Genomic DNA, 24,709 nt, shown 5'->3' with positions numbered 1-24,709 from the left:
CACAGCTGCAAAAAAATCCAGAAAAAAGAGACATTAAATGATTTTAAACACCCAAATTATTTTAAAGCTTCCTCTGCTGCAATCTTTGGTCACGTTCAATTTCCATTTCAATTTCAACAAGTTCAAAAACATTGTAAAGGACAAACTCTCCTTTTCCCATCACCTAGAAAAGGAAATTTATCGTGCTGGCAGAAGCCACCACACACAAGAGTAACATCAGTTCCTTAAATAATTCCGAAAAAAGCCTCTTCTCTCCCTGCAGACAGGCAGCTGAGGGCAACAGGGCACCGAGCCCTGCCCACACCCATCCCAGCGGTCTGTATCGCCCTCCAGCACCCTCCGAAGGGTCGGCGAGACAAACCCGCCGGCGGGACCGGCACCCGGCCGGGCAGGCTCTGCCCTCCCGCCGCGCAGCCCCGCTCCCCACAGGCGGAGGCCTCCTCAGCCGCAGGCCGGGCGGCTGCCGCCGGAGGCGCTGCCGGCAGGGCCCGCCTGGGCCCCGCCACCCCGACCCGCACCCGCAGCCGGGAGCCCGCCGCCCCCGCCACCCCAGCGCCCCGGGGACCTGCCCCCGCCGCCCGCCCCGGCCCCAGCTTCCCCGGGGAGCCGCGGCAGGGCGAGCAGAGCGGAGCGGCCCAAAGGCAAGACAGCCCCGGCCCGGCCCGCCCCGCGGCCCCCCGGCAGGCAGCCGGGCCCGCCGAGCCCACCTGGCGCCCCGCCGCCGAGGCCAGCGCGGCCCGCAGCGCGCCGGCTCCGGAAGAGGAAAGCGGTGGGAGGGCGCCGCGGGCGGAAGCCCCGCCCGCCGGGAGGGAGGCGGAGGCTGGGCCGCGCTGCGCTGCCGGGCTTTGCCCTGGGCGGCCCGCTGCGGCATGAGCGGCCCGGCGGCTGGCAGCGGGGAGCGGTCCCGCGGGGGCTGCCTGCGGACCTACCCGGCGCTGCCGGTGTGGGTGGTGGAGGACCACCAGGACGTGAGTGCCCGGCGCTGGGCGGCGGGGCCGGGCGGTGGAGTCCCTGGGGCGGTGCCTGGGGAGTAGCTGCGGTTCTTCCTTTCTCCGCGGCGTGGAGGCTTAGCCCGGCGGGTGGAGGGGAAGGGAAGAGCGGTGCCCGGGGGAGCCCCGCTGCGGCCGGCGGGACGGGCCTGCCCGCCCTGTGAGCGGGCTCCCCGGGGAACAGACCCCGCCTGCACCGCCGTGCGCAGCCCCGAAAGCCGCCTTCTCTTTCCTAAGGGAACACGGGTGGAGTTCAGCGCCCAGGTGACCTGAATTTCCTTCCCGATTCAGTGATTAAGTTAATTAATCGGATTTTGGCATCTTTGTAAGCAATTGTTGCTGACTTTTTTTTTTTTTTTTTTTTTTCCTTCTTTGGGTCGTAGTTGCTGTAGTTAAAAGGTAATGATGCGTTACGCTGCTCTTACAATTAGGTATTAGTGCAGTACTCAGAAACTCAACCCTACACAGTATACGGTATGTCAACAGCAAATTTGTAAGTATAATCACATCCTAACAAGCAGATTGACTGCCACTTGATGACAAATGTTACATTTGCAACTTTGCTTTTTTAGTTAAGTAATTAAGAAGGAGTTGCTTTTGAACTACTGTTTCTGTTTTCTCATACGGGCTGTTTATAGCAGCATAAGCTGGAGCCTTAGTCCTAAGTAAACAGATTCTTTACCCAGTGGTGCAGAAGCCCGCTGATTTCAGTGAGGGAAGACTTTGTGGAGGAAAAAAGTGAAAAATATTAACTCGGTTAGTGTTTTGCAAACAGAAAAGTCAGTGTAAAAAAGTTTATTAAAGAAAATTATGTCCTGAACTTGTAAATAAGTAGTTTAGTGCATGTCATTTTTGCTAAGACTCACTGAAACATATGATGCTGTGGTAGCTGGTTTGCTGTGGTAGCCAAGGGCTAAGAGTGTCACTCAGTACTTAGGAGTACTGAGATAATGACTCTTAATGAGTCATCTTTGTTTTACTCTCTATACTTCCTTTTCAATTAACTTAACAAAGTTTATTCATGCTATATATATATGCTGTGTTTTCAGTATATGTGTGTGTATGCATTGGTCTATCCTGCATAAAGCATATATGGCCTTTATCCCAAATTGTAAGAACTCCACAGAAACCTTATATGGTCCTTTGCTGACACTGATTTTCCTCTAGATGCATCATACTTTGCTTAATAATAACAGCTGGTATAAAGGAAATTTTGTTCTTAATCCAAAGTAGGAAAATTTTTTAACTTTAATTGCAAAGATTGTTGGTTTTTTCTGGTAGGCCAGTTTATTTCCTTTTTCCAAAGAAGTAAAAGTCATGCATCAGGGAAGCCTTGTTACTTTTAACCTTGTTTTATCTACTGTTACAGTAGTATGCATATTACTGCATATGTAGTGGGTAAACTGAGGAACATTGCTAGACATTGAATACGGTCCAAATTTCAGCTGTCAGTCATGTTTTATGGTTATGCCTGTGGAGTACACAGGATTTGTCATCTTAATCAGTTTCATGCCAAAAACTAGCTCAGTTTCTGTTGTAACGTAGAGATCACATGTAATTTTGATTGCCCAGTCCTTTTACAGTCTTCATATTCCCTGTGTAATAGGAAAGTGATTCGCAGTCCTTGCTGGATTTGTTCTGGCAGCTAAGGGAGTTACTGTCCTGTAACTGTGGGAGGGACTCCCATGTACTGCAGTTCAGTGTAACAGGCATCATAAATCAGCCATCAGTTTTCTTCTTTTGCCACCCTACATTATTGCACTTCAGTGGTTTGCTATGTTAAAAATTGATGAGTTGCCTCATCTCCCTTTTTTCCCACCTGTGAGTGAAGACCTTCAGCAGGGGATAAGGTTGGGCAGTTGAGAAAGGTAGTCTCTTTATTGCAGCCACTAAATCGTGTAGGGATTAGGAATTTAGCCCTTTCTTCAAGGGGGATAGGTTGAAAGATCAGCTAAAGTTTAAATGATGGTGGGGTCAGCTTTCGCTCTCTATTAGTTAACTTATAAAACACAAGTAATGAGATTTTTTTATCTCTACAGCACCCATGCATGGTGAGGAAACTTTATAGCATGGAGAAGGCAATTCAGTGTCAATGTTCTGCAGAAGAGGAAAGGCATTCCTGGGGTTCAATTGTAAATGAAAAAAACCTAGAAATTGGGTTGAATGATTAGTGAGAAGAGCTTCTGCAAACAAGATTTCCTATAAAGAACCAAAGAAGGGAGTAAAGCTATGATTCTTCAGCAGCTTCTCACGTATGGAACTGTTGGGTTCATAATTATTACAGTTCATGAGCTGTCTTGCTGCTGGAGTTGTTTCCCCTTTGTATTGTTTTCCGTCTCCTCCTCCCTCTAACCCAAATTCTAAAGGAATAAGAGTGGGACTAGTGTTTTTGCTGTTAGAGCCATTGCATTTTTCAGCTTACTGGTTACAATGGATGTATTTTTACTTGTGTTGTTTTAGGTGCTGCCTTTTATCTATCGTGCCATTGGTTCAAAGCATCTTCCTGCCAGTAACATCAGCTTTGTTCATCTTGATTCCCATCCAGACCTTCTTATTCCTGTGAATATGCCTGCAGACACTGTATTTGACAAAGAAGCTCTTTTTAGGTAAGTCCTGGGTACTGCATCAGAATACTTTGTCCGCTTCCTGCTCTTTCGATTTACAGTGAATATTGGTATGACTGCATAGGACGTATGCAAAAAAGAGGTGTAAGTCAGCCTCAAGCTGTTTCTGTCTTTTCACTTTTGCTGAAAATTTTTTTTTTTTTTTGACAAAAGTTATGTTTGTGTTTTTTGAATGTGGTCAAATGTTTAAGTCACAGATCAAGCAATTTAAGACTTAACGAATTTACTTTGTTTAGTTGTGCAGTAGCATATCATGTTATTAGGCCACTTAGTTCCTCTAAGTAACAGGACAGCACCCTGAGTGGATGCTTTGGTTTTGCACCCTGAAGAGCTGTGGTTTTAAAACAGCCTTTCTCTCTTCGTACTGAAAAATTGCCTTTGAGATTGAAATAACATCTCCTATGTTGACGTGGTGAATATGTGAAGTTGAACAAGATTTTCCTATTAAGATCATTAAGACCAATATTTTCCCCCAACTTCTTAGGCAGGTAACAAGCCACAGAGTGATCTTTGCTATCATCTTTCTTTTCCTGTTTCAAAATAAGTATCAATTGCTTCAGTGTTGTGGTGATTTACAGCAATGACAAGATGATGTAATTGGTATGTAAGTAATTGTATCATGCTACCCGTAGTCAATATTTTGTTTTCTTTCTTGGATGAATAGGAAGTTTTGTGGGCTATATCATACACCTGAAAAAATAAGGTGTTGATAATCAGGAAGGTTGCTATTCTGTAGGTGCTGACTGATTCACTATCACTGAGATTATATTTAAAATCTATTTAGAGCAGTTTACAATAAAATACTCCTTGAGGTCAGTTTGAAGTTACTTAGAACAGTGTTGATGATGCTCCTTGTACTTTCCTCTGGGTGATGTATCAAGAGAAAAAAGACAACAAATCCATATACTTTATAATCAAAGTGCCATACTAAGAGTGAAGCTGATTGCACTCTATAATCCTAACTTTTTAAATTCTACTGTAGACATTTTTAGTCTGTCTTAAGAATAAAAATGTTCCTCTTTTTCTTTCCTTGATGATGCGAACCTTACACAGAGTACTAATTTCAGATGATTTGCATGGGGGCTTTCAAGATGTGGAAGATGTTTATTGTGTTCTTGACCATGTTTTACTTACAGGGAAAGTAACAGTATTATCTCCAGCCTTTCTCCATTCATTACAGTGAATTAAGTATTGAGAACTGGATTATGCCTGCTGTTTATGCTGGCCATATTTCTCAAGTAGTATGGCTTCACCCACCCTGGGCTCAGCAGATCTCAGAAGGAAAACACCATTTTTTAATTGGGAAAGACATATCAACAACAACAATCAGGTAAATTGTCTGCTGTCATATAATATAAGGCCTATCTCTGTAGCTTTTCATGTGTGTTTTTTTTGTATCTTTTTGGATAAAGATGAAAATTCAATTTGTATTTGTGAATTCCTTAGGACCTAATGTGACTGACTATTTGTGAGTGGGTACAGTTAAAACTGTGCCTTAAATTCTTTTTTTTTATAGTTTTTTAGGTAATTCTAGCTGTTCACATTTCATTTCAGCTACCCAAGTTTTGAACTGGTTCGTTAAAGTCATAATCTCAGAAAACAGTAGTTTTTAACAGAGAGTTTGGGTAACAGAGGGCAGCAATTAGATCTTCCTCAGTCCTCCATTATCAGGACAAAACAAACCTGGTTCCTTCAGCTTCCCTGTAATCACCTTAGCGGCCCTTCTTCAGTTTGTTGTCATCAGTCTTGACCTGGAGGCCCAAAGCCGGGCAGAGTATGTCAAATGTGACCTCACTGGTGCTGAATAAGAGAAGTAGTCTCTTCCCTTCCCTTGATGATTCTGTTTTTCTCGTGTGTGGTTTTTTTGTTTGGGGGTTTTTTGTTTGTTTTTGTTGTTTTTTAAGTTAATATACTAGTTAAGCATTGAAACAGGTACACAGGCAGACGGTGCATTCTCCATTCTTTGATGAAGTCAAAACTTAACTGGACGAGGCCCTGGGCAGCCTCATCTAGCTTTGAAGTTAATTCTGCTTCAATCAGATGATTGACAAGAGACTTCCAGTTGTCTCATCCAATCTTAATCATTCTGTGATTCAAGTTCCAGTCAGAGCCCCTCATCATTCTGTGGGATGCAGTCAATGACAAGTTTGCATTCACAATATTCACTGCATTGTGATTTTGTATGGCTTGAATGGACATTTACAAATCATGTCTCTTGCCAGCATATCAGAATAAATCTTTTGGAGCAAGTTTAACAGAAGGCAGCAGAGAAATGCTTTGTTTTACCACTTAAAATAAAACACAAAAGCTCTACAATTCTGAATCTGAGGCCTAAAGTAAACCTAAATAATAAGACAAAAGCTGGTTCTTTCAGTTACGTTTAACCATGAGAACTAGCACACCTATGGAAATACTTCAAGATGGCTGAAATGCTGTCCTGCAGACCCTCTGGTCGCCTTAGCAACCTTGAAAACAGCATTTCCAGCTGCCTTTTGAGGATGGTCAGGTACCTTTTCTTCATGTTTTAGGCTTACAAAAATCATGAAGGAAGAAAGGGAAAGAGCCCTCAGAAATATGAACTTCCCAGAAGTTTTGTTAACAGGTGGCTGGATAGGCAATAGATATCTTAGTGTCCCACTAAGGGAAAGGCTGTAGCATGAGCTTGTGTTGAACCCTGGAGAATTTCTGAGAAGAGGCCCTGTGAATGCCCCATCAACAAGATGAAGTTGTGATCCATGCTCTCACCTTAGCAGGCCTAGGATAATCCAGCCACAAGGCACAGGGGAACTAAGCTTCAGATTTCTGCTGCTCATGAAATTATTTGTCTTTGTGGTTGATTGATGAGGATACCCTGTGATCATATGAGGCCTTAATACAAGTGAGCAGAAGTTCACACTTCTTCTTAAGCTTATTTTTTAATCTGAATTTATTATGCTTAAGGCTTAATGTACTGAAATATGGCTTGAAAATAATATTCTTTAAATTTTCTGCTGTAATTGGAGTTTTTAGTGGTGTTGAGGTTTGATTTTTTTTTTTTTTTTTTTTTTTTTTGAGTTAAGTGGATACCATTGATACGTAGCTATTTATCCTCGAGCTACCAGCTCTCCCGCACTTAGAATAGGGAATCTCTATTGGTGGCAAAGAAAAGTTAAATGCTACCTATTAATTCATAACATTTTACTTTTACTAAATCAATATCCATGGGTTTCAGGGCACTTCAAAAACACAACTAACAGAATTTTCCTTAAAAAATAGGCAATCCAAGACAAAATGTTCATAGCTTTGCAGCCATAATATTGACAATATCTTGTTAAAATCTGGATGTTCTGTTTAAAATGCAATTCAATGACAAATTAACCTTAGTAGCACATAACATAGAATCTTTTTCTTATCTGTTAAAAACCTTGTAGGGCTATCATAAAAAATATAGTGAATTTTAATATATTGATTCAGCAATAAAGAAGTGGAAAAAACTTCAATTTAAAAACCTGCGGATTAAAATAAATAATTTTGTGTACATAGTTTTATTGCTCTTGTTACCCATCAAACAGCTGTTCAGTCTTCTCAGGATCCCTTAAGCGTACATGCTTTTTCCTAAGCTCTTTGCAAAGATGTATATTAACTGTGGGTTATTGTCAATTGTAGGGTTACAGGTACAGATCATTACTTTCTAAGTGATGGTCTTTATGTCCCTGCTGATCAGCTAGAAAACCAGAAGCCTTTAAATTTACACGTCATTCTCATCAATCCTACTGAAGTATCAAACAGCCAGGAAGACAATGGTGAAGTAGCATCTGCTAAGAGACTGAAGCTAAATACAGACGACACAGCAAGCACAGCTTCTACCTCTTCGTCAGTGGTTCCTGGCGACCTTGATCACAGCACCCCAAGTCTGAAGAAAAAAGAAGTGCAAAATGCAAGTGCCCCAAACAAGGCAGAAACGTTGTCAGAGTGCTCAGCTTCAAGCTCTGTCCGAAACAGTGAATGCCCGATAAGGGAAGTTGTTAAGGATGTCTGCCAAGTACTGCAGAAAGGGAATGCATATGTTTTAGACATTGACTTAGATTTTTTTTCAGTTAAAAATCCATTCAAAGAAATGTACACACAGGTAAGCATGACAATGGAGAGGCTTCTTACCATTCACAAAAGAGTACCAGTCCTAGCGTTTATGTCTATGGAGAAGCCTTCATCTAAGCTAAATTAGCAGATCAGCTGATCATGATTAATGATTCATGGTAATACTTGAAGGAGAGACATTCTAAGGGAGTGTGCGCTCCAAAGAATTACAACAACCTAACAGGGGTAGATCCTTACATTTGAAATTGATATTGAGTGCACATTCAAGCTCAGAGGTGTATGGCTCACTTCTGCTTGTTGCTTGGGACATAAAAGCTGTGCTTGGGTTTCCAAGGGTAATGTTCCAAATACCCGCAGCAAGATTCATCAGGGAGGGATGACAGATTGTATCATTTTTTATGCTATTGGAAAGCCACAATGGTATCAGGAGACTCTGCCTTTCAAAAAGGCATGGAGGTGTTGATTATCCAAAGAGTGGTAACCTGTCCTGATGAGAGGTTGTTACTCTCATTTCCTTTGTCTGAACTGCTGAGTATAAGGATGAGCAAGCAGCTGTTGTCTCTGATGCCGTGGTTTTTGAGCTTAAGACTCTGCCTTGTATCCCATTTATAACTTGGCTGCACAGCAGAGGTAGCTCACCTGTATAGAGTCATAAATATGTAGCAGTTAGCACCTTTTCTTGATGTGAACAGGATTTTTAGGAACTAACTAATGTGCTCTGAAAATTTGGTTTGGCATTTAGGTTTACAAATTTTTCTGCAATATCCTGACTGTTTTTAGCATTTAAATCTCTCTTTTTAACACTGTTTTAACTTCAGCCTGTGCCAGAGAACATTTGATATCTTTGAGTTTCAGCTAGACTACTGCTTCCTTGTTCACCACAAAGAAGTGAATATAGTGTCCCTGACCTCTGTTAGCTTCTGACATTCAGTATTTATGATCGCAGTGTCTTCAGACAATGTGGAATGCCAGTTGTTCTGAATCACGAAGAGAAGTGTAGAGCAAAGGGGAAGCACTGTGGGGGTCTTGCCATATAAGAATAAAATTCAGTGCCCCTCTTAGGGCTTGAAATACATTCTGAATAAAATAATGGAGGAGGTTTTTTTTGGGGGGTGGGTTGGTTGGTTGGTTGGTTTTTGCGGGTGGTGGTGGTGGAGGATTTTTGTTTTGTTTCTTGTGGGTTTTTTGGTTTTGTGCTATGAGAGGTTCTCAGTTCCAGGAACCACTTTCAGAAGTGGACTTGCACAGAGCACCCAGTGTACCTTTTTTGATACAACGATTTCATTTGCAGTTAATATTTAACTGTGTTCTCTCTATTTTAAATTATGACAATTTCATCCAAAAATTTTTCCCAAGTTAACACTTGAAATGTAAGAATCCAAGGAAAAGCTAAAAAGCAGATATAGTTCACTAATCCAGAAGAGTATTGTCTTCCCACCAAAAAAGTCTAAAATCCAAAACATTGCCCTAAAGATGCTTTGTGTTTCTGTAAAAATTTAATAGTCTACCCTTCCTTTCTCCCTCTGCTCTGAAAAATTCATGAGTGTTCACCTTTTTAATGCTGTTAAGTAAATAATGAGATCTCTTTATCCTTGATTAATTAAACCTGAATATTATCAAGGAGTAGGGCTGACAAGCCCCTGTAATAATTTACTTGTGAACTTGTTGGCCAGCCAGCCTGAAGCCTTTACCTGTCCTGTTTTCCTTCACAATCATACTTCCCTGTTGGTTTTGTCTGCCTAAATCTGCCATGTCAGTTTTAGCATCTCATTTGGGACCTTAGTTCAGCAACATGTAATTTCAGAGACTCTTTAACTAACAGCCTGTAAATATTTAGCTTTTAAAGCTGTGTTCATGAAGTCAGGTTTATAGTTAAGCAACTCCAGAACTTTGGCGAGGCCATGAAGTATTGCTTTCTCAAGCCTCACAGCCTCTTCCTCACCTGCATTTATAGAGAGTTGTCTGCAGTACTAAAGTAAAGGAATGATCTTGGTGATCAAATTCTTATTTTGAAGAAGGAAGGCTTTGAGGATTTTGTCTCCCATTTGAAGAGTTTTTCCTCTCTTTTTCTTTTTCAAAGACAGAATATGAACTTTTGCAAGAGTTGTACAATTTCAAGAAGCCTCATAGAAATGCAACAGAGGTATGGTATTTCCTTGTGGGATGTATGAGGGAATGATTCTTTTGATTTACCCAATAAAAATGAGTTATGACAAGGAAGGAACCTATGAAAGGTGCTTAATGAAGTGGTCTCCAATTAAGCTATGTAGCATGCTGAATGCTAATCAGCAGCATCTTAGGAATTCTTTCCTATTAAATGTTCTGGTTAAACCTGTGAATGGCATAAATATTTAGCATGAGTGTGAAAATTAATTTCTGTAAACAAGTATTAATTGACAAGAAGAAGAAATGAAAACATAGTAAGTCATCTGCCATCTTGTTTTTACAGCTCAACAGGGCTTTGGTTTGGTTTTTTGTTTGGTTTGGATGGGTGTTTTTGTGGTTCTTTTTTCTTTTTTTTCCCCCTCTAGGCTCTCCCCTCCCTTGCCCTAGTTGCTCTTCCTTGATAGTCAGAGCTGTGCTGAATGCCAAACTGGTATTTTACCTATTTATTTAGATGCAGAAAGGCGGGTATTATACCACTGTAATGTACTTTTCATTGTACGCGTTGTGTGCTTCTGAATCATGGAAATGTAAGCATGCTGCAGCTGCCAAAATAGTCATTCAGCCCTGAGCCCAAACCATGGAGACAGCCATATTGATGGTCATTACACCAAGTAATTTCTAAATAAGATCTTGTCTTTGCTTTTGTAATCTCATCTGAACACTATTACAGAGCGATTCAACACATATAATTATCACAGATTAATGAATCCTAATTAGTATGTGTGTATGAAGAAATTGAGATATGTGGAAGATTATCAAATTGATTTTCATACTACTTTGTCAATCAGCAATAAAAAAAAAGGTACCTATTTAAAAGGTAGTTAAATCACAAGCGTTTACCCCTTTTACATTTAAGTGCCCAGTATGATTTCAGGGCATACGTTATTTACAAAAACCAACAAGTTTATAGGAGGCAACTGAAATGGTTAGCAGACAGTGAGTAGTGGATAGGTATAGAACTGAACAAGGCAAGACTAGATTCATGGATGTTTTTATAGTCAGACAGTCAATTTAAAGGGTTTGAAGGCAAAAAGCTAGTGAACTTTGTGGTTTTTGAAGTTTCAGAAAATATCCTAGATGTCTAGTTTCTTAAAATCTGGTTTTGTAGTTCCAGTGTATGGTTAGATGTACATTTGTATCATACTGCAAGATAATAGTGTGTTGGTTGGGGGTTTTTTGTTTGGTTTTGGTTTTTAAGTGGTATAGAGGGGGATCGGACGTGTCTTTAAGGTTAGTTCCTAGTGCCACTTAGAAAAGTATCTTATTCATACCCCATGACAGGATCATAAAGCTGTACTTCATGAATGGTTGATACTCTCAGCTCCTCTTAAAAATTAGCCCAAAGCTGACATCACTGGCCAAAAGAAGCGGCATCTGTTACATGATACAGCCAGCAGAATCCCAGGAGGGAATTGTTATGTTCTTAATTGTTATCTGTATATTCCAATGTGCTTTTTAATAATTTTCCTTCACACACCACTGCATTTTTAATACCAAATATGCCAAGCATTGCTTTTCATTTCTTATGTAGGAACTCTTTCTGCAAATGTTTGCATGTACAACTGTATTTATGTATGTAGCCTCACTCCAAGAAGATTGTCTCCTTATGTGTTCTGAACTTTTTAAGAAAGGGCATAAACCTTTGCAGGATCAGAGCAATAACTGACATTTTAAATTAATTCCGTGTTTTTTCAGGCACACAGAGTTGAAACAACCTGAAAGCATCAAATAGCCCACTTTGTTTTGCTTTTCTGAAAACACATTTGATTTAATAACATTCTTTTTTTTAAACTTAAAAAATTAAATTCTCCTTTCATTATAAAAATGTAAAGCTTGTACTCATCTGACCATTTCAGAGCTGTAGAAACAAATCCAACAATTAGTCATATACAATTTCTTAGCGCTTCCCGGTATATTCTGCCAGAATGTAGATGTGGCTTTTTTTTTGTTTGCTGTGGGAAAGACAGAGCACAGAGAGGTGGTTTATTCTGAAGGTGTAACAGCTTCTGCAGGCATTCGTTCTGATCCTCTTGAAAAGATGTTCTGTAGTAATGAATCAGTTGTTTCTGATTCCCCACTTCCAGTAGATCAGTCATTTCAGAATTTAAATCTTAGCGTAAGTCGTGACATTGTTACCTCTTTTTTTCCTAACATACTTTTATATGTGCTTGTTTAAAGGAGGGCTTGCTGGATTGTGTTGAAAACCGTGTTCATCAGCTAGAAGATCTGGAAGCAGCATTTGCAGATTTGTGTGACAATGATGATGAAGAGACCCTACAGAAGTGGGCTTCATATCCTGGGTAGGAGATTTCTAAATGGCTTAAAATGCAAACAGTAGTTTAGGAACTGATTAGCCCAGCACTTTGCTAACAGAAAAGGAGAGAGGCTGGATAGGATCTATGCAAGGCTACCCTTTTTCCTTTAGTTCTAGAGGAGGAGTCAGACAAAAGAAGAGGCAGTCTGCTGTCTTCAGTGCTATGGTAAGCCTTCCAAGATCAGCCTTATACAGCCTCATGAAAATTCTGTTGTCTGTGGAGGGAGGCACATTTGGTGACTAAAAATTTAGTGATCTGTGTGAAGCAGAGCTCTCAAAAAAGCAACAAACCACGGAGGATATGGAGAAGGACTCCTTTGGTGCTCCTGAAGGTTCTGCTTTCTGTCGAAAAATGGAAGTGAATGAAAGGCTGTACCTGAGCAACAGTGTCCACAAAATGTCTCAGCAGCATCTGCTATGTTTTTAAACGAAATGTTTTCAGCTGGAAAGGAACAGCAAAAGTCTGAGCTTTCCCTTTATAGGAAAATCACTCATTTTCCCCATCAAATGCAGCAGTTACTGCCAGACCCGGGTAACAGTGACCACGAGTGTTTCCTATCAGGTTCATACAACTTTGAGCTACAACAGCTTGTCTCCAGGTCTGCCCTAAAAGAAGTGCAAAGAGGTCTTGCCAGAGGCAGTTATGAGTATAGGGACTTTCTAAGAAAGATCTGGTGAAACAGTACAATAGTACTGATAATTTCCATTTTTCTTAGGTGCAAGATGACATAGAGGGGCAAATTTCATTTTCAAATCCTAGGCCATAATAACTTCTACTTTATTCTTTTTTTTTCTCTTCTTTTTTTTTTCTTTTTTAAAAGTACTTAAACAGTTGGAAACACATGTATTTGCCTTATGTAACAAGTTTTGGTTTCGTTTTAACTCCAGAATGAAACCGCTTGTTCAACTAGTTCACAGTTTGAAAATCAGGATGGAAAGCCCAGACTACGAAATGGTAGGTGACTAAGTAAAAGAGCAGAAGGTAGACAGATTTCAAAAGCATAGCTGCAACAGGGAGGGAAAAGATCATGCTTCATTTCAGACTTGCTTCTTGATTCAGGACTGTGAGATTTTGGTAGTTTTCCGGTTTTTTTTAATGTCTTATTACTTAGGCCAGCTTTTCTTTTCAGAGCTTCTAAAATTCTACTCTGCTTGTCTATATTTAGGCAACATTAATATGATCTTTCAGGACTGCGATGTCTCAGGCTGCTTCCTGTGAAGGAAGGTTTCATTTCACCAGGGTCTGTTGATATACTTTATAGAACTTAACGTACCTGTTTGTAAAAGATCAGACCTATCATCTTCAAGGTCTGCAGCATACTCTGAATTCATAGGAGAGCTACAGCGTACTAGAGATAATGAAACAATCCATACAACCTCTCCAGAATTTTATTCTTTTTGTTTAAAGAACAAATGGGGGAAAAACACAACTCTTACTGCCTGAAGAGGTGTAAGTTACCTACTGGGCTAGGGGTGGTATCATAGAGACTTTTTATGCACATAAGCTATATCAGTACTTCATCAACAGAAATTAAATCTCTAATTTACATGTAGGTCCATCAGGCTGGTCTGACCTGTGATTATATGGAGCTTCCTCACCATGTTAGCACTGAAGAGGAGATCGAAGGCCTCATACAATCCATTAAAGTTCTGCTAAAAGATATGCCTAAGCCCACACTTGTGACAGTTGCTCGGTAAGACTATGTAGATACTTTTACTTTAAAATGCTCAGACTGTGCTTATGAAGCTAAATGATTCTAGCAATATAGCACTGGTTGGCATTTCTTAAATTCTGTCTTGAAGCGGAAGTGTAGTGAAAATTGACATTTGAAAATGTTGATCATAAGGCAGTGATAGTATCTACACAGCTAAGGGAAGGTTCTGCACTGATGGCCAGTTTTGCTGCGCTTTAGAGTAGTTAGCACAGATTTCAAAACCAGTGAAAACATGGCTTAATGAGCTTCAGCACAGGCTATATAAAGCCTGTGATGAGGCCTTGTGTGTGTTGAGATTGATAGCTGTCACTGGGGTTCATACATCTCCACTACTTTCATTACTTGTGCTAGTTAGAGCAAAGCTAGCTTGGACAAGCCTGCATGGGCTGAAATCACACCTTCCTTATTCTCTTGTTCTAAGGCTCATTGTACTACAGATAGGATTTCTGTTTTCAGTGAGACTTCTGATGGAAGTGTTTTTCATCTAATGGGCTGAAAGGGATTTATATTCTAGAAAGTTCTAGTAAAGCTTTGTATGGGGTAAAAGTTATGCTTCCAGGACTGTAAGGGTACTATTTGGGAGAACAGGATGGAGTTTGAGGCCAGGGACCTGGGAGAGCCAGGGAAAAACTTAATTTGAAGACCACAGTGTATCTGTTGACAAATTCTGTAATTTAATCACTTCAAAAATACTAAGTGTGCCCTTAAAGGGCAGGGAACAATAGCAGAAGCTGACATGAAATTGTTTTTGTCAACAAGAAATAGTATGGCTCATACCTACAATAAAAAGAAAGCTGTATTTCCTGTGCCACCTGCAGGGTTATCATCCATTGTTGCAGAGAAAATGCAGAATCATTTATGTGGATCTTGACAGATACAAAATCCAAGATGTGGCAGCTCCGCTTTTTTACTAGTATCTGTTTGCAGTTTGTTCATAGAGACTGCAAATAACGTTATATCCCAGGGACTGTGAAGGTTTGTTTTTCAAGGTTTCCTACCTGTTTTACTAGTAGCTTTTGAATTTTTCAATCTTAACTTTCCACCAGTCCTTTAATTACATCACTTGCTTGAACTTTGACTGCCAACATGTTCTGTGTCAGAGTCAGGAAAAGAAGAGAATGGGAAGGATGACGAGGTCGCTTCCTAATCTGCTCCAGACTTTCTATTCAACTTCAGGCAAACTGTTAGCGTTGAAAGCAGTGAGGAGAAGCACAGCACTGCGCTTTGAAGGGAGACTGGGAGGCAGCACTCCCCACAGTTTGAAAGAGCTTCAGCCTAGACACAGAGCATTACAAGAACAGAACATGTGGTGATGCTGGTGATCTCTGTGCTCTCTCATGCTTTTTTCAATTCCTCGTTACAGATCAAGTTTGGATGACTATTGCCCCTCCGAGCAGGTTGACATCATTCAAGAGAAGGTTCTCAATTTACTAGGTTCGGTCTATGGCACTCTGGATGTGCACTTGGATTACTCAAGCACCTCATCTTCTTTGTGACCTTTCTTCATGGATCGCCCTCTGGTGCAGTGGATTAATTTAAACTGCGTATTAGCTGTGGTTGCAAGGGGAAACATTCTGTTGTTTCAGCAGGTGGCACTAGAACCCAGCTGACCAAGGCCTGGTTCTGCATTGCATTGCTGTCTCCAAGTCAGCTGCATCTGAACTGTTGCCTGTTTGGCTTTGTGCAGCTTTGTTCTGTGATTATTATTCTTACTGTCTTGCTTCTTAAAATGGCTGCAAGAGAAACTGTTTTTTGTCGATAAAAAGTATTTTTCCACCAGTGTCTGTAAAAAACCCAATTATATACCGAACTTCTTAAGATAAAGGGATTTCTTTTATGTAATTAAACTTCTTTTGATGGGGTTTGGTGAGTAACAGACATGTTCCTGAGTTGCACTGTACCTTTTAAAAAATTATCTCCATCCTGCCATTAAGGCATTAGGTTTACATGGTGATCTTTCCTAACTGCTGCGCTCGAGATGGCCAGGCGTCCCCCTATCATTTCTCTAGAGCAGCTTACGGCTTCTGCCCCATCCACAGAAATATCATTTAGATTTGTACTCCGTTGCATTCATATTGTCTTATTTTGCCTTAGAGAGTTTCATTGGTGACTCGGATAATATTCCTAATGTACAGGCGTTGGCTCGATATTTTCATTCTTATGTATTTTGGAGGATAAGAAGTATGCGTGCGTGTGCATGCTTTAATCTGTTGATCCCTGTAAGGAGTTGAATTGATGTTTTCTTCAGGAACAAAGATTTAACTTCACTGCAGTCCGCAGCAAAACCTTCTGTACCAGGTTTTTGCTCATTTCAGTATTGCTGTTTGGAAAATAACGGTTTTAGAACCATTTAATTTAGAAAGCAATCTGGTTCTTGAGAAAACTGCCACTTCCAGAGGAAAAAAAAAAAAACAACCACCAACCCACAGGATTTATTTGGGAATGAAACTGAAATGGGAAAGAGAAAATACCACCTAGAATATTGGGGTTTATTATGAATAAATTTTGCTTGCCATTTCTTCTGAAATAGTTACGTCCATTTGTTAACACTGGTATTTGCTCTGCAGAGACGTTGTGCCCTTTTACGGTTTCTTACTACTTCTGCCGTTGATATAAATGTCTATAGGTTGTAAATATGTAATGATTTTAAAGTATTTCTTCCAGTAGAATAAATTCCATCACCGTGGACCCGTTGTCTTTGTGGTTATGCATTCTGTCACAAAGACGTGGCTGGCCTTGGAGCCAAGACCCTTAATTCGTCACAGAGAGCCACACGTTGCGTACAGAAACTACATGGAGTCAGATCACGTACTGCTCCTGTACAGTTTTTGTTTAAAGTAAGAGATGGTCTTTGCTGGGCTTCGAATAAGGTTGTAGAAAACACAAAAAACATGGGCTCAAAGGTGCCAGGGGTACTCCTACACCGTGGAGAATTATGTTAGCCCCAGAAAGAGAAGGGTGCAGGGTGCCATAGCACAGTTCTGCCTGGCTAACTGATACTCTGCTCCCGTGTCCCAGAACACAGCACCTGCAGCACATCAGCTTGCACTGGGAGCAGGTGCCCCGGCGCCGGCAGCAGCAGTAGTGGCAGCGGTGGGCTGCAGGGTGGCCCCTGTGAGGAGCGAAGGAGGGGAGGGGGCCCCCCCGACCCCCCATCAGAGATGCCCCTGTGGCCCCGGGAGGGACCCCGAGGAGCAGCTGGACATGCCCTGAAGGAAGCTGCAGCCCATGGAGAGCCCACCCTGGAGCAAGCTTATCCTGAAGGACTGCAGCCCGTGTACTAATGGCCATAGGCCATGGCCAAAATGGGCATCACTTCATTTAAAAGCCTTGAAGTTGGCAAAAATCACACATAGAATCATAGAATCGTTTAGGTTGGAAAAGACCTTTGAGATCATCAAATCCAACCATTAGCCTAACGCTACCAAGTCCACCAAGTTTTAATCAGCAGCAATACCATCTTCTCTGGAATATTTTGCAAGGGATCCTACAACATGCAAATTAAAATGGGTAAGGCCATTGCCTATATGGCTCTGAGAAACAAAAAGAAGTCATACTAATCATGCTGTTCAGACATGTGGAGGCAGGGAGCAGTGAGGGCCACTCTTGCCGGCTGGATGGCGCCTGCCTCCGTGGGCTCCTCCTCTGTGGATAGTAAGGGACAGGGAGGAAGATGTGGCCGGGCTCACCACAGGGTGCGGGTGGGCTCACCACAGGGTGCGGGTGGGCTCCCCACATTGTGCTGGAGGCACCTTCTGAGAGCAGCAGCCGGGTCCGGCAGGCAATGCTCCGGGTCCTGCGGGGGGTCAGCCCCGGCCATCTCACCTGTGGGGGCCTCCGTTGGCCCTAAGCCGCAGTGGGCCCTAAGGGCTCCCTCTTCCCACCCAGCTTGTGCAGCCACTCTCATGAGCTGACGCTGCGCGGCCCGATGGCCAGGCCCCGCGGCACCCAGGCTGGGGAGTGTCACGGGAGCAGGCCCTGGCGGAGCGCAAGGGCTGCGCCCGGCAATGGCCCGCTCAGGACCCACGATGGCCTGAGCTGACTGTCAGGGCACAGCAATGGCGGCTGCTCCCTCCAGGCTGGGAGTGGAGAGCCAAGGGTGGCCCTGGCGCGGGCCAGGCTGTGCCATGGCAGAGCCACAGCACTGGAGCCAGGCGAGCAGGGCCGCATGGGGACGGCAGCAGCTCTCATCAGCAGTCCTGTGATCGCTGGGCAAAAGCACGGAAACAAGGCAGGTCAGCAAGGGCTGTCAGTACCCCAGAGCCCTGACACTGGGTGAAGGAGGAGACATATTATGGACTAATGAAAACACCATTCACCTTCCAGAGACAGCTCTGTATCTCTGCAACGATGAAGAGGTATACTTGGCTACTGTCATGAACGATGGGGCAGTGTGATGTTGTCAGATCATTTTGCATCAAATCAAACGGCTTATCCTTCCCCTTTCTCCCAACACGTATCCTACCTGGTGCCTCTGCCAGCTCCAAAGTGTGCTATGAAAAGTCCCATCTTCTTTATCCCATTTTGAGAAGGCTGATTATTGTCTTTCTGATTGTAAACCCCTCTAAAAATTATAATTGTAATACTGTGTCTTTGTTCAGTAATGAGTTCAACCTAGTAAATATGTTAGGGAGGCTTTCACTAGTCCTGGTAGTCTTACCGGACAATAAAGCAGATACTTGTTTACTTAATAGATCTATTAATGTGTTATGGCCTTTTTCATGTTCCCCTAGAGCGTTCTTCTCAGTAAAATATATTTATTCCTAGCTTATAGTGTGGTAATCTGTGGTGAGTTTAACATCAGAAAAAAGGACGTTTATTCTTTGGCTCAATCTTTAGGCTACGAAACAGCTGAATATGGACCACGAGATATTTCCCCAAGGAAGGGCAGTAACCTTACTGGCTATGTGGTTGTGAGGGCATTGCCTGAATGGACACTAGCATGTCAGGTTCACGGAAGCGACTGGCAGTTTACTAACAAAACTAACAAAAGATTTCAGCCCCCTGTTTTCTCTGGGTGCTGATCTGTGATGCTGCTAGCTGCTTATTCTATCAAGCCAAAGGTTGCTTTGACTGATGTTTTATTTTGAACGAGGGGGTTGGGGAAGGGAAAAAGAGGAGAGACAGAAGTGGGGTTTTGTGTTTGTTCCGAAGCACAGGTCAAATGTTGTTGAAATACTGCAATGAAAACATGGCCTGGTGTTGTGCCAGACAGAGGTCAAGTCATCCTTCTTTCTCCATTCAGAAAAGCACAGAAGAGGGGGACTGATTTGACAGTAAATTTTACAAGGCATGTGATTTTTCCCTAAGGATCTTTCCTTGGGACAAGTAAATTATACACTGTAAAAAGCAATGGGCCCACACTCATGTCAAATCTCACAACGTAACTAGGGCTGATTTCTTTAAAACTCTTCCCCCACCCGACCCCAACTTGTAAAGAAAGTGCCCAAAACAGCTTGGGTGCACAGGAATACCCTTGATCCACATGCAGTTTTACCTTCTCAGCCTGTGTTTGGAGGGGCTAAGCAGTCTTGCAGCATTTCTATCGGGAGACAGGTTCTTGCGGGCCAGTATTATTTCTGCAAGGACTGCCCTGTGGGTTAGCAGTCAAGCAACAGGGCTGCAGTTCAGGAGATCTGGGCCAAGAAACTGATTTGATTCCGTCATGAATAAAGTCCGTATCTGTGTGTCTAGATCTATATCTAGATCATCTGGATTGGATGGTGGGATTAACCCACCACACTCATAGATGCAGAGCTCATTAGAGGACTGACAGGTATCTTTGCTCTTGTAGTCAGAAACATGTGCCAGACAACTGGCTCAGCAGCACCAACTTTTCCCCTCTGCTCCTTCGCAGCTATCCTGCAAGGGTTGTCTGTCTCATTGCATTATCTTGTTTGGCCAAGGACCTTCCCATTTCCACCGTTGCTCCCTTAGGAAGAACCTGGAGCATTGGAGAGTTGGTGGCAGGGTTGCATTCCTGGGACTGGGCTGACTTGAGAGCCTGGGCACATTGCAGCAGTGAGAAAAGCTAGTGCAGGATAGACCCGAGCGTGGGTGGGAGCAGTCACCCTGGTTACAGCCATGGCTCCAAGGGGCTGTGTTGTCTGGGCCAGCCCCTGGATGTCTGAGCCCGCAGGAAATGCTCAGGACAGCTTCAAGGACTGGGATGGGATGGGACGGGATGGGACAGGTAACAGCTCCTCCCTGCTACTCCTTCCTCCCCTCCTCACACTTCTCCCCTGCTTCAACTTGGGGTGCTCCATGGGCTGCTGTTCCTTCAGGAAATACCCACCTCCTCTGCTATGCTCCCCTCCCCCGGGACGCAGGGAAACACCTGCCCCACGGGGGTCCCTCCCGGGGCCGCAGGGGCATCTCCGCCAGGGCGCCCGGAGCACCCCCTCCTCTGCTCCTCACAGGAGCCACCCTGCAGCCCACCGCTGCTGCTACTGCTGCTGCCGGCGCCGGGGCACCTGCTCCCAGTGCAAGCTGATGTGCTGCAGGTGCTGTGTTCTGGGACACGGGAGCAGAGTATCAGTTAGCCAGGCAGAACTGTGCTATTGCACCCTGCACCCTTCTCTTTCTGGGGCTAACGTAATTCTCCACGGTGTAGGAGTACCCCTGGCACCTTTGAGCCCATGTTTTTTGTGTTTTCTACAACCTTATTCGAAGCCCAGCAAAGACCATCTCTTACTTTAAACAAAAACTGTACAGGAGCAGTACGTGATCTGACTCCATGTAGTTTCTGTACGCAACGTGTGGCTCTCTGTGACGAATTAAGGGTCTTGGCTCCAAGGCCAGCCACGTCTTTGTGACAGAATGCATAACCACAAAGACAACGGGTCCACGGTGATGGAATTTATTCTACTGGAAGAAATACTTTAAAATCATTACATATTTACAACCTATAGACATTTATATCAACGGCAGAAGTAGTAAGAAACCGTAAAAGGGCACAACGTCTCTGCAGAGCAAATACCAGTGTTAACAAATGAACGTAACTATTTCAGAAGAAATGGCAAGCAAAATTTATTCATAATAAACCCCAATATTCTAGGTGGTATTTTCTCTTTCCCATTTCAGTTTCATTCCCAAATAAATCCTGTGGGTTGGTGGTTGTTTTTTTTTTTTTCCTCTGGAAGTGGCAGTTTTCTCAAGAACCAGATTGCTTTCTAAATTAAATGGTTCTAAAACCGTTATTTTCCAAACAGCAATACTGAAATGAGCAAAAACCTGGTACAGAAGGTTTTGCTGCGGACTGCAGTGAAGTTAAATCTTTGTTCCTGAAGAAAACATCAATTCAACTCCTTACAGGGATCAACAGATTAAAGCATGCACACGCACGCATACTTCTTATCCTCCAAAATACATAAGAATGAAAATATCGAGCCAACGCCTGTACATTAGGAATATTATCCGAGTCACCAATGAAACTCTCTAAGGCAAAATAAGACAATATGAATGCAACGGAGTACAAATCTAAATGAAATTTCTGTGGATGGGGCAGAAGCCGTAAGCTGCTCTAGAGAAATGATAGGGGGACGCCTGGCCATCTCGAGCGCAGCAGTTAGGAAAGATCACCATGTAAACCTAATGCCTTAATGGCAGGATGGAGATAATTTTTTAAAAGGTGCAGTGCAACTCAGGAACATGTCTGTTACTCACCAAACCCCATCAAAAGAAGTTTAATTACATAAAAGAAATCCCTTTATCTTAAGAAGTTCGGTATATAATTGGGTTTTTTACAGACACTGGTGGAAAAATACTTTTTATCGACAAAAAACAGTTTCTCTTGCAGCCATTTTAAGAAGCAAGACAGTAAGAATAATAATCACAGAACAAAGCTGCACAAAGCCAAACAGGCAACAGTTCAGATGCAGCTGACTTGGAGAAAGCAATGCAATGCAGAACCAGGCCTTGGTCAGCTGGGTTCTAGTGCCACCTGCTGAAACAACAGAATGTTTCCCCTTGCAACCACAGCTAATACGCAGTTTAAATTAATCCACTGCACCAGAGGGCGATCCATGAAGAAAGGTCACAAAGAAGATGAGGTGCTTGAGTAATCCAAGTGCACATCCAGAGTGCCATAGACCAAACCTAGTAAATTGAGAACCTTCTCTTGAATGATGTCATCCTGCTCGGAGGGGCAATAGTCATCCAAACTTGATCTGTAACGAGGAATTGAAAAAAGCATGAGAGAGCACAGAGATCACCAGCATCACCACATGTTCTGTTCTTGTAATGCTCTGTGTCTAGGCTGAAGCTCTTTCAAACTGTGGGGAGTGCTGCCTCCCAGTCTCCCTTCAAAGCGCAGTGCTGTGCTTCTCCTCACTGCTTTCAACGCTAACAGTTTGCCTGAAGTTGAATAGAAAGTCTGAAGCAGATTAGGAAGCGACCTCGTCATCCTTCCCATTCTCTTCTTTTCCTGACTCTGACACAGAACATGTTGGCAGTCAAAGTTCAAGCAAGTGATGTAATTAAAGGACTGGTGGAAAGTTAAGATTGAAAAATTCAAAAGCTACTAGTAAAACAGGTAGGAAACCTGGAAAAACAAACCTTCACAGTCCCTGGGATATAGCATTTTTTGCAGTCTCTATGAACAAACTGCAAACAGATACTAGTAAAAAAGCGGAGCTGCCACATCTTGGATTTTATATCTGTCAAGATCTCCATAAATGATTCTGTATTTTCATTTGTTTCTGAAGAAAATATAAATTCAACTCCTTGCAGGATTCAACATAAAAGCGTGCATCACTGGTACTGTGGATCTTTCTTCCATGTCTTCCTTCCCCACTGAATATGCACACACCTCCACAGCCATATTTGAAAACTACTAAATAAGACAGAGGAAGTCTGACCTTTAAAAATCACCTCTTTACCACCCTGCTACTGAAAACAGACCCTGAGGATGTAGCTATTTCCCCGTGTGGAGGTGGCCTATGACATTAGGGAGACTTGCAACAGAGCAGGCTCTCATCCCTTCCCTGGCCATCCAGAAAGTTCCCTCTCCTATGTGGCCAGCCTGAAGATGACACTGTCAATCTTTAGCCACCTTCAGCTCTAGAAATTGCAGCTTTTATCAAAGAGGTTGTAGAAGCTCAGCAGTTCCTTAAGGCAAGTGATGACAAGCTTTTGCAGACTGCACTGAGCCAGGCATGTTGGCAAGCAAATGGTACAGTTGCCGTGGGGTGAGGTGAGGTCCTTATTGCTCCCTTGGTATTCCAACCAGGTTCCTGCAGTCCAGGTCCCGTATTTCCTGAAGCCAGATTTGGCACTGCAGCTCTGTATTTGTGTTAATTCCTAGGACACACGGTTGTTTCCTGGAGGTTCTTTTTTCCTTTATTCAGTGGTAGTTTTACTGCATTTCCACATGTCAGTTGCCAAGGCGAGCAGCTCCAGTGCTGGCACAATCAGCAGAGCCCCACCAGGAGCCCACAGTTCGTGCCACAGCAGCTGACGAGACCTGGGCAAGGCTCTACAAGTGGAACCAAACAATGACGAGGATGATGGGTCGTCTAGGTTGGAAGTGTCACCAAGGTTAAGTCAGCCTGGGCCCTGCATCAAAACCACTTCCATAAAGAAAAAAAGATGGGTCATTGTCATAGGAGACTCTCTTCTGAGGGGAACAGGAGGCCCCATATGCAGACTGGACCCACTTCTTAGGGAAGTCTTCTGCCTCCCTGGGGCCTGGGTTAAAGATGTGACGAGAAAACCTCTTACTCTGGTACAGCCCTCGGATTGTTATCCATTATTGCTTTTTCACATAGGCAGCGTTGAAGTTGCAATAAGAAGTACAAGAGTGATCAAAAGAGACTTCAGGGCCTTGGGGCGACTGGTTAAGGGATCAAGGGCACAAGTAATGCTTTCTTCTATTCTTCCAGTTGCAGGGAATGTTGTTGGAAGAAACAGGTAGACCCAGCTGATCCATACATGGCTCCATAACTGGTGTCATCAGCCGAACTTTGGGTCTTTTGATCACAGGATGGTCTACACAACATCAGGCCTGCTAGTGACAGATGGAGTACCCCTTTCTTGAGGGGAGAAACTGGTCTTTGAGCAAGAGTTAGCAGGGCTCATTGAAAGAGCTTTAAACTAGATTTGAAGGGGGGAAGGGATAGAACCAGGCTTGCTAGAGCTAAGCCATGGGACTTAAGAATTCTTAAGTCAGCTGTGTAGCATTAAATTCCTGTTGTCATCCTGAACCTGTGGTTTACTAATGTTCCTTGGAGTACCAAACACTTTTGATTAGAATAAATATTTTTTTGGGTTACATCACCTGCCTAATTTGACTTTGTGTACCTCCACAACAGTCAGTCACCTCACAAATAGGGACATAAACAAAGCAGAGATGTTCAATGCATTCTTCACCTCTGTCTTTAACACCGATGATGGGCCCTGGGACCTCCAGAGCCCTGTTTTGGAAGACTGTGACTGGGGGGATGATAAACTTCCAGCTGACTCTGAACTTCTTCAAATCTTTCTCTCCAGCTGGATGAACATAAGTCTATGTGGCCCAATGGTCTTCATCCCCGGGTACTGAAAGAGCTGGCTGATGTTATCGCGGGACCTCTCTCCGTTATTTTCAATGGTCTTTGGAGTCTGGAGAGGTCCCAGTCAACTGGAAGCTGGCAAATGTTGTCCTAGTTTTCAAGAAGGGTAAGAAGGAAGACCGTGCTAATTACAGGCCTGTCAGTCTGACTTCAATGCTGGGTAAAATTATGAAGAAGGCTATTCTAGGAGTTATTGAAAAACACTTGAGAGACAATGCAGTCATGGGTCATAGCCAGCACGTGTTCATGAGGGGAAAGTCCAACTTAACCAGCT

General features: G+C 43.0%; 1 protein-coding gene across 4 annotated transcripts; it reads left to right on the top strand.

Annotated features, from left to right (window-relative positions):
• The first annotated feature begins 869 nt into the window (after positions 1-869).
• Positions 870-16,409, top strand: C2H5orf22 (chromosome 2 C5orf22 homolog). Of its 4 annotated transcripts, XM_075705792.1 has the most exons (9): positions 870-968; positions 3,450-3,595; positions 4,794-4,943; positions 7,259-7,721; positions 9,771-9,833; positions 12,035-12,156; positions 13,059-13,125; positions 13,725-13,864; positions 15,249-16,409. In XM_075705792.1, the coding sequence occupies exons 1-9, from the start codon at positions 870-872 to the stop codon at positions 15,379-15,381; spliced, it is 1,383 nt and encodes a 460-aa protein (XP_075561907.1). In that variant the 3' UTR covers positions 15,382-16,409. The 4 variants fall into 4 exon arrangements, with proteins under 4 accessions (XP_075561907.1, XP_075561908.1, XP_075561910.1 ...); XM_075705795.1 differs by lacking the exon at positions 870-968 and having other exon boundaries at positions 3,559-3,595; positions 4,774-4,943; XM_075705794.1 differs by lacking the exon at positions 870-968 and having other exon boundaries at positions 3,561-3,595; positions 4,750-4,943.
• The last annotated feature ends 8,300 nt before the right edge of the window (positions 16,410-24,709 follow it).

This window comes from Pelecanus crispus, chromosome 2 (genome assembly GCF_030463565.1).
Source record: "Pelecanus crispus isolate bPelCri1 chromosome 2, bPelCri1.pri, whole genome shotgun sequence".
NCBI classification, from domain to species: Eukaryota; Metazoa; Chordata; class Aves; order Pelecaniformes; family Pelecanidae; genus Pelecanus; species Pelecanus crispus.
This window is presented reverse-complemented; position numbering and strand designations above follow the sequence as displayed.

What these genes read in the sequence shown, in the direction of transcription:
- C2H5orf22 (XM_075705792.1), top strand. Translation starts at nt 870, where the DNA reads ATGAGCGGCCCGGCGGCTGGCAGCGGGGAGCGGTCCCGCGGGGGCTGC. An exon ending in GACAAAGAAGCTCTTTTTAG is followed by an intron (nt 3,596 to 4,793) that starts GTAAGTCCTGGG and finishes CATTCATTACAG; the next exon opens with TGAATTAAGTATTGAGAACT. An exon ending in ACACTTGTGACAGTTGCTCG is followed by an intron (nt 13,865 to 15,248) that starts GTAAGACTATGT and finishes TCCTCGTTACAG; the next exon opens with ATCAAGTTTGGATGACTATT.